Raw genomic sequence first — 10,225 nt, 5'->3', positions numbered from 1 at the left:
ACCTGCAGGTAATAAACAATAACACACACCTACTGGTAATAAACAATTACACACACCTGGTCTGTAGGCGAAGAGCTTCAACACACGTGCAATTGTTGTCAGAGCATAAAGTTTTTCTAAAACAAACAACTGAACCACAAACCTTAAACAGAAACAGAATCATCATCATCATCATTAGTTTCATCATCATTCTCATTGTCAAGTGTGTGTATGTGTTTGTATCGTGTATATGTGTGTGCTGTGTGTGTATCAAGTCTGTTGTGTGTAATGTGTGTGTGCATCATATGTGTCTACTGCGTGTGTATTCTTGGTCTTTACGCGATGATGTTGAGGACATCCAGCCAGTTCCAGGGATCTCTGAGGAAGGTGAAGCGTCCCAAGCAGACGCCTCGGGCCAGAAGCTTCAGGATCACCTCACAGGCATAGATGGTCATGAACACGTACCTGTCGTACCACCGAACACAGACAAGGACACACACACACACACACACACAGGTTTGTTTTGCTATCTTTCTGGGGCCTTTGCATTGACTTCCATTAATTTTTCATCCATTTCTATAGCCTAACCATGACCTTTATCCTTAACCTAACCATTACCAGTACATACCTAACCCTAAACCTAACACATCCTCATTTCACACCTTAGTCCTAAACCTAGCCCCTAACCCACCTACGGGACTTCTTCTTATGGGGCCCGGGCTTTGGGCCCCATAAGGAGCAGTTGGTCCTCATAATGTAGTATAAGTTGGAAAAATGGGCCTCACAAAGTAGCATAAACAAGGACACACACACACACGAATGATGCAGCCTGCAGAGGGCGCTGCAGGAGCTGACCACAGGTAGAGGCTTTTCTGGTTCCTGATCAGAAACAATGAGACACTGATTTTTGTTTCAGCTGGAATATTTTCTCTGAACTTCAACTTCACATTTGTCACATTATTGGAACTTGCTTTTCTCACGCCTCGTTGGATTTTCCGCAGCTGGTGAGGACAAGATGTTTTTGTTTATTATGTCATGTGTTAATGTAAATTTTTACCTTAAAAGGGGAAATAAAACAGCTTGCATGATTACTCTGGCTACACGGAGCGAAGCTGAAATGTGGATTCCCCTTCCTTTACATCTAGGCTGGACTATTGCAATTTTTTATTATCTGAGTGTCCAAAAATGTTTTTAAAAAGTCTTCAGTTGATCCAAAATGCTGCTGCCAGAGTTTTAATGAGAGTTGGTTGGAGAGATCATATCTCTCCAGTTTTAGCTTCTCTCCATTGACTCCCTGTCAAATCCAGAATATAATTCAAAATCTTACTTCTAACAAAGCTCTCAACAACCTGGCTCCATCTTATATTACAGATCTTATTGTTCCATATTTTCCCAACAGAGCACTTCACTCTCAGACTGCAGGTTTACTTGTGGTTTCTAGAGTTTCCAAAAGTAGAATGGGAGGCAGAGCCTTCAGTTATCAGGCTCCTCTTGTGGAACCAACTTCCATTTTTAGTTCCGTGAGGCTGACACATTGTCCAGTTTTAAGATTAAGTCTTTCCTTTTTGATAAATCCTACAGTTAAGGTCGAATTAGGTTTTCTGAGCTTAGACTGCTGGAGGACAAACTGACCACATTTCCTCACTCTGCTGCTATATTTTCTTGCTCTAATCTACCTGTTTGTATTTGTAATTATTTATATCTTAACATGTGTTTTTTTTTTCTTTCTTCCTATAAAAAGTACACCTGGACCTGTCATTCTGTGTTTGTCTGTTTTTACTTCCTGTTCTCTCAAACTCCAGCCGGTCGAAGCTCATCCTGAGCCTGGTTCTGCTGGAGGTTTCTTCCTGTTAAATGGGAGTTTTTCCTTTCCACTGTCTCCTTTGTGCTTGCTCAGGATGGGAGACTGTGACAAAGTGAAGATTCACCGAGTCTGATGGCTTCCTTAGATAGAGAACTTTTACTAAGTGTATTTTATAATGATAATGAATGTTTCTGTTCAGTGCCTTGAGATGACTTCTGTTGGGACTTGGAGCGACAGAAATAAACTGAATTGAACTGAACTTTATTCCCCTTTATTCAATTGATAAATTATTGGAAGAGATGCACTTTTCTCTGTCATTTTACTACGGTAAACCTAAAGGGCCATATTGTGTGTGTGTGTGTGTGTACTCACTCCTCAGCATTTTTCAACACAGGAACTCTAAACACCATGAACACACAGTTGGTCAGAATCGTCAAAATGAGGAACAAACTGAAGAAAGTGTTGTTTTTCAGGAAAACTTTGCGCTGAAGACATCAAACAACAACACAGACACAGAAGCAAATGAATGACCAACGAGACCAGGCTACACACACTCAAAGGGCTTGGAAACGCAATGAAGGATATGGGTGGAGGAGGATCTTGATGGCGGCAGTCCTCAGGCGATTAAACGGACTGAACAGGTAACAAGCCGACTCAGAGTTAAACCTGTGGATGATCTGGTGTTTACAAAGAGCGATGAAGGTCTGCAGAGACACACAGCAGACAATTTGTAACATTTAATACAACTTTATTGTTGTCATTGTCTTCTAACCAAGACAAAATGAAAACTCCTAGAGAAGCAGATTTTATCAACAAGACACTTAAATTTCTCTAACACTGGTTGTCAAGCTGTGGGGCGTGCCCCCGGGGGGGGTTTGACCACCCCAAAATAAAGTTGTAGGTGGAACTAACAAAGTCTCATCCTTCCAGCTAGAATAAAGTGAGAGAGATAGTGTTGAGCTCATAAAAAGGTGGGTTTCTGTGCACAGCTACTTTATTTGTACGGTCTTGAAAAGTAGCTGCACTTCTGTTTTACTTCTATCTGTTTCTGAAACATCAGAAACTGATCAAGCAACACAGGGGGTGGACCAGATGGGGCATGCAGCATGCATAATGTTCAACTGGTGGACTGTGAGAACCAGAACAGTAACATGGACTGAGGGAAGAGTGGCTGCAGCTGCGACTAATGACACCAGGAACAGGTGTGAGTGGGCGTGGCAGGACTGAGGAGCAGAGGCTAACAAAAGATCTGGAAGAAGTGGCTGGTGCCGCAGAGGAACACAAACTGAACGCAAGAGGACGACAATTAACCAAAGAAACAAAAAGAAAAGACACAAATCTGTCAGAAAACAACCAAAAGACACAGACTGTGATAAGTGAAGACATGACTGACATCATTTACCATCAAAACTGAAAGAACTGCGTTAATCTCTAAAACAAAACTCAACCTTCTGTGATTGGTAGAACGGATCCAGATCCTCCAATGGGGTACCAAGAAGCTCAGGGGGCGTGTCTCCATAGATAAAGGGGAGGGTCTTTCCTGCCTCCAGGTGATTGGCTGCTTTGGGCGGGTCCTTCAAGTACAATAAGTGAGACAAATTTTTCTGTACAGCAGCCGAAGCAGCTCTTCTGTTCTTCTTTCTCCTCTGAGTTGATTAATTTTCATATATTAGATGTGGATCAGTACCTGTTTGTTCTTCTGCTCCTCTTCCTCAGCATTGTGTTTTTGGTGGTTTTTTTCAGGAGAATCCGGCGTGAAGCGTCTGAAGACCTCCGTACCAACAGGTGGCAGCAGAGAGCTCATTTGTTCATTCTGCAGCGCCGCCCGAACTTCAAAGTTCCCGAGCAGCTGGCTCCTGTTGAGACAGACACATGAGTCTATTATGGGATGTAAACAGTGCTGGATAAATTAATTACCCTTTCATCATCTCATTAATCAAATAAGCCACACTGAGAATGCGAAAAAAAACTTTTCAACCCAGGTTTACTTCTTGCAAGGGATGCAGGATTGAAACTAGGCTTACAACCATACCATACCATACCAATTTATTTATAGAGCACTTAAAACAGCAACAAGGCCAACCAAAGTGCTGTACAAGAGAAAACAAACATGCACAGCGGACAGGAAAACAAAATAAAAATACAGATACAAATAGCAGCAGAAGCTAACTAAAATGGCCAACAGTGTAGAGTACAGACAGGACCAAAACAAATCACACCGTGTTAAAGGCAAGAGAATAGAAGTGGGTCTTCAAGCGAGACTTAAAGACTGAGAGTGTGGGAGCCTGCCGGACACTCAGTGGCAACTCATTCCACAGTCGTGGACCTGTAACAGAGAAAGCCCTGTCACCTCTGAGCTTACGACGGGTTTCTGGGACTGAGAGAAGCATCTGGTCTGCTGACCTCAGAGAGCGCGGTGGGACATATGGCTGCAGAAGATCAGTGAGATAGGATGGGGCGGAACTGTTCAGTGATTTAAAAACATACATGAGAATTTTGAATTGGATCCGAAGGTGAATGGGTAGCCAGTGCAGGGAGGCCAAAACTGGCGTGATGTGCTCTCTATAGCCTGTACCAGTTAAAAATCGGGCTGCAGCATTTTGGACCAGTTGAAGACGTGAAATGGAGGACTGACTGATTCCAAACAGAAGTGAATTGCAGTAATCAAGCCTAGATGTTATGAAGGCGTGGATCACTGTCTCATGGTTCTTTTTGGAGAGTATAGGCTTCAGCTTAGACAGCCGTCTCAGCTGAAAAAAACAACCAGTGATCTACTCGGATATACGAAGTATACCCATTAGAAAAGCTTAAGAATTTCAATATACCCACTTAAAACTACCCAATGATACATGACACATCGAGGTATGTGTCATTGATATGTTAAACAGCAGTTAAACGCTTTTTAACAATTTATCTGTATGCAGCGCTTTGCATTGATGCTGTTTTATAAATTCTATAACATGTTTTTAATACAAAGCCAACTGTTGTACAAAGTTTGTTGTTCATTTATTCAAATATAAGCATCAGAGAAATTTGGAAATGTTCAATATGCTTAAAAATCAAAATAAATTGATGATTACATTGTACTAACCAGTGTACTTTGGTTTCTAAGCACAGTATATCCAATACAAAAATGTAGACTACACCACTGTTTATAACAAAGGTACATCTAAGCTCCGGTCTCTAGGTCTGCACAGACAGCATCAAGAAACGTCTACCTACAATGCTTATCAGACAGAGACGAGGTCCAGACAACCGCTTCACAGCTCACAGATCTGAATGTGTCAGAAGTTATCAGGCTCCTCTCTGAGTAGACAAAAAGACTCTCTTGACTTCACACACATGGTTCTATATCAATTTAACATTAGTAAGTGAAACATCCATGACCTTTACATAAAGTCCCCCAACAAACGGATTGCGTTAGTGTGATGGTTGCTGATGTCCGAGGAAAATACGGAGAAAGGAATGGGACAAAATAAAGTCGATCCAAGGACCGATTTGTGAGCTGTATTTGGTACCACTGATCAAAACATCCTAATGCATAAAATGTAAAGTTTCATTGTACCACTTTGGATTTGTTTAGAAATACAACTCAGCTGTAGAATGTAAATAAAAACAGAATTTAATGATTTGCAAATGCCGCAACCCCATTCATTTTTCTTTTTCATTTACAGTGGAACACAGGAATCATATGAAATGTTTAAACTAAGGAATCTCACTGTTATAAACAAAAATCCATACACGCCTGCAGCACGCCCATAATTAGGATTGTAACTAATAAGGTTCATTTTCAACAGGTCACTAAGAGGACAGGTTATAAAAGGCTAAATATAAGATGTAAAGGCGGGCAGAGGTTCAGCAGTCTTCAAAACGCTGCATCTAAAACTAGTGGAACAATTTCAGAATAAAGTTCCTGATAAAGACTTTGATCTCCATCATCTCCACTTCATAATCTCATCCATAGATTAGAAGAATATGTAGAAATCTCTGAGCTCACAGAACGAGGTAGAAAGTTAATATTTGATGGTCGGGATCTTCGGGCCCTCAGGGGCCACTACATTAAAACCAGGTCTGGTTCTGCTCTGGGCTCAGGAACGTTTGCACAGATCATCTTCTGTAACGAGAGTTCATCCACAGATGCTGCCTAAAGCTCTGTCAGGCAAAGAAGAAGCCAGTTGTGAACACCAACCAGAACCACTGCCTCGTCTCTGGACCAGAGCTCATTTCAAATGGACTGAGGTGAAGTCCAGAACTGTTCTGTGGTCAAATGGGTTCAAATCTAATGTTCTGTTTGGAAACCATAGACTCCACATCCTCTGTACAAACGAGGAGAGGAAGCATCCAACCTGTTATCAGCTTACAGTTCTAAAGCCTGCCTCTCTGATGGTATGGGGGTGCATTCCTCTGGTATGAGAGCAGCTGACACATCTGGAAAGACTCCCTCAGTGAAGAAAAGTATCTACGAGTTTCAGAACAACAAACGTTCTAACAAAGCAACTTTTGTTGAGCCAGATAACAGAATCTGAGCGGCCAGCAGACTCACCTCTGAGAGGAGCTCAGTTTCAGCTGAGAGCTTCTCCTCAGCTGCTCTGCTCGCTGCGCCCTGCTGCTCCAAAACCCAGACCAGGACATTTTCTATAAGTTCCTCCAAGAGCCTCTGAGCTCCCGTCTGTCCTTCTCTCCTTCTATCCCAGTCTCGTCTGTCTCAGTTATCTGCAGCTGTTCTTCTTCTCTCTGGATTTCCTTTGTCCAGAGTCTCTGCAGAAATCAGAACAAGCTGTGTTTAATTTGCACACATGAGCACTCCCTGTGTGTGTGTGTTTGTGTGTGTGTGTGTGTGTGTGTGTGTGTGTGTGTGTGCGTGCGTGCGTGCGTGCGTGCGTGTGTGTGTGTGCGCACCAGAGGAGCTGTTTTTCTCTGAACTGTGCACGATTACCCCTCGGGGTAAGTTTTACTTCATTTTAACACGGTTAAAAAAGGTCATCTGGACGGACTACTTTTTTTTTTTGCTGAAACATTTTGTCTTTTATACAAAATACTTTTTCAGTCTCCTTGGACAAAACATTTCAACAAAGACGAATCCGTCCAGAAGACCTGACTTGCCTGGTGGTCTTGCTTTGCTCTGAATGCTCCTCAGCCGCCTGCTGGAGGGGAGGGGCTAGAATAGACTGTGTGCAGGATGAGTGGAGTCCTTCATGATGTATAGCACCCTCACCTGGATCGTGAAGTGTAGAGGTCTGAGGTGGTGGGAAGGTTGCTCCCCACAGTCTTCTTACCTTTACCTGGATCACTGAGTGTGCATCAGGACTTTACTTCATTTCAGTTTACTTATATTATGCTAATTCACAACAAAAGCCACTTCAGGTCACTGTAAAAACCTTTTCACAAATTTTAAAATGTACGAAAAACTCACATTTATTATAAAATGGCAATCAGTAAAAGTTATCTGTCCATGGAAGCAGCAGATTGAGTTAAATCTTCCATTTTGAGCAGCACAGTGGTGACAGTGGAAAGGAACAACTCCCTTTAAACAGGAAGAAACCTGCACCAGAACCAGGCTCTTGATGGACCACCATCTGTCATCCCCAGCTGGGGTTAGAGAGGACAGGAAGAAGACCTAGACAGGAAGTGGTCCAGGTGGAGCACTAAGACCAGGGTCGTTCTGAGACTCCTGGGAGGATTATCATCCGTCTTAAATGTTTTACATTTCCACTGCAGAACGATGCTCCAAATGACCTTTGACCCCTCCCCGACTAACAGACAGCAACAGCTGCTTCTCTAAGGTCATTGCTGATGTACTTCTGCCTTGGTGTTGTTTTAACCGGTTTGCTCCCGAGCAGCAGAACCTCCTGACGAGGAGTTCTAATGTGCATCATAACTCCTGTAGCAGCACCATTTCTGGATAAGTTGAAAAGATGTCAATCACCAACAGTTTTGTTTTCTCCATCCAGGTGAAACAAGTCAGGTTTGACAACCTGAGACTCTGCTGTCAACATCTACTTTTATTCCAAGCCAACAGTCCTCTCAGCGTCTCTGGACTCACTGATGGAGGGACAGTCCTGTTCTCTCTGCTCTGATCAGTGGCAATTTTAGCCTCTTTTTGTGGGTGCTCAAGCACCCCTAAATTTCAACTCAGCACCCCTGAAAAATTAAGAAACCATCGTTAAGATTTTGTAAAGAAACTCAGTTCTCAAACCTTAGATTCGCAAAAAAAATTTGAAAAAAATGTGAAATAAAAATGGAATAAAAGGGCCAGTAAAATCGATGATTTTTTTTGCACGAGTCGGATTCAATTCAATCCACGACACCAGCTGTCAATAAATCTAGTAGGCTCATCAGCAACTGACCAATCAGCGACCTCATTTTGTCCCAAAGTGAAACACCCATTACCTGCAGGAGCTGGAGGGGAAGCAGGTTAGGATGCATGAGAAAAGCAGAGCATGCTCTATTCACACAAGGGGAACTGTTAGTCAGGCTACTTCTTGTTGTGCCATGCTCTCCAAAACAGTTACTGAATCACGTTTACTTTAATAGGTAAACCTAGATGTTTAACAACCTGTTAAAATACACCAGAATTTAGGAAATTGCTTCTACTTTATTTAAATTTTTCTGGGGGATGACCCCCAGGCGCCCCCTCCTTTCCACTAGCATCTCCCTCCACATTATGAATGCTTCTGATGCCAATGGACATCGTGTTCTTCAAGCCAATAGCCATTGTCAGCGCTGGGGCCTAAGCACCCCTAAAGGTCAGATAAAAGAATCGCCACTGGCTCTGATGTCATATTATTTTATAAAATCACATACTTTATATACTTCATAGGGAGTGGTGGTGCAGAGGTTAGAGAGGGTGGGCCTGTGATCGGAAGATCAGCGGTTCAACTCCCGGTACCAAAAACATTAAAATGTGGGTAGGAATGATGAAGCACCCACACCTGCCTCCACCTTCATTCGTCCCACTCTGGGCCCTTGAGCAAGGTCCTTAACCCCCACCATCTGCTCCCCCGGGTGCCCTACATAGCAGCTCCCTGCTCCACACAGAGGCTGTGGTAGCTCGGTGGTCTGTGGTTGCGTCAGGAAGGACATACGGCGTAAAAATAACTGCCATGTCTTCATGCGACTTATTCGCTGTGGCGACCCCTGAAGAAGGGAGCAGCTGAAAGAAGAAGAAGAAAAAAAACTTCATATTACTGTATTACATATCATTACTTAGATAATCTGCGGACAATACTGTTTGATAAACCTCTGAAATAAATCTGTCGTAGATTTCATCATTTAATTCTTCTTTTAGAACGAGGGGGTCATAAAAACACCGGAAATGAACCTGTGAGCTGTGTCGAGTCTGGACTTGTCAAAGTGCAGAAAAACAAGTCGTTACACGGTTCTCACAAAGTGTCGAGTGTCGAAGGACAAACAGATGTGTCCCTGATGTCTCTGTCCTTTGGGACGTCAAACATTTAAACAAGCAGAACTTTAAAAAAATACGAAACAGATGGAGAAACTCGGAGCGACTCCAACATCTGAAACTCATCAAACTGAACTTTTTTTATTTATTTATCCCTGAAATGGAAAATCAGAACAAATCAGAGCTTGTTGAACTGTTTAAACTCTTTTTATGTGTTTAAATCATCCTTTTGGTATTAATGTTGTGATTAAAACTTGCATACAACAAATAATTTCTTGAGTTTTATGATTATTAGTTTTTATTCTTCAGTTAAACGCAGCTAATTCAGTTTCATTTTAGTAAATAAAAAAATATATAAAATTCTTACATTCAATCACAATTCAGACACTATGTACAAATAATTTCACCACAAAAGCAACAAATTTGTTTTATTGTTTAAACATTTAAATTGCAAAAAGTTGTTGAACTAAAACAGATCAGAATTTAATCTCAAAAACAAACTACAAAACTTTTAAAAACTGAACTTTAACTAATCATTTAATCTTAATTTTAAATTATCCTCAAGTTCAGATTGTCCTGAAGATTCTCTTCTTTTAAATTATTTTTTGTTTACTTTGTAAACAAAAAATAATTAAAGCATAAATTAAGATTTAAAACTTTTAACTTTTTTTTTAAATCCAGAATCTGTTCAACAGAGCCAACAGCAGAAATTTGACAGGAAATGATCTGGACTGAAGGAATGTGACCCGGTTCCAAAGAGAACAAAGATCCTCATTTTAACCAATGTCTTCCAAACAAACACACAACTACACACTGAGACACGTACTACACACTAATACACAACTACGCACAAACACACAATGACCCAAACTCTTAGTTCCACAGAGACTTCCTGTTCTGTCAAATGTTCTGACACAAAAATCACTTCCTGACACACACAACTACACACTGGGACATGTAACTACACACTAATACACAACTACACACTGGGACATGTAACTACACACTAATACACAACTACACACTGACACACACAACTA

General features: G+C 41.6%; 1 protein-coding gene across 1 annotated transcript in view; it reads right to left on the bottom strand.

Moving 5' to 3' along the window:
* Nucleotides 1-6,618, bottom strand: part of LOC119415957 (sodium channel protein type 4 subunit alpha B) — a 22,771-nt gene extending 16,153 nt beyond the window's left edge. The window contains exons 1-7 of the mRNA XM_037683127.1: nt 6,327-6,618; nt 3,471-3,639; nt 3,232-3,357; nt 2,369-2,487; nt 2,156-2,242; nt 319-444; nt 57-142 (exon numbers count right to left, since the gene is read on the bottom strand). Coding sequence (XP_037539055.1) covers nt 57-142; nt 319-444; nt 2,156-2,242; nt 2,369-2,487; nt 3,232-3,357; nt 3,471-3,639; nt 6,327-6,415 — 802 coding nt within the window. The 5' untranslated portion in view covers nt 6,416-6,618. The remainder of the gene's footprint in view (nt 1-56; nt 143-318; nt 445-2,155; nt 2,243-2,368; nt 2,488-3,231; nt 3,358-3,470; nt 3,640-6,326) is intronic.
* Between the last annotated feature and the right edge of the window lie 3,607 nt (nt 6,619-10,225).

The sequence above is a fragment of the Nematolebias whitei genome, chromosome 10, assembly GCF_014905685.2.
Source record: "Nematolebias whitei isolate Nwh7 chromosome 10, NemWhi1, whole genome shotgun sequence".
Lineage (NCBI taxonomy): Eukaryota > Metazoa > Chordata > Actinopteri > Cyprinodontiformes > Rivulidae > Nematolebias > Nematolebias whitei.
The sequence above is the reverse complement of the archived record's forward strand: the minus strand, read 5'-3'. Positions and strand labels throughout refer to the sequence as shown.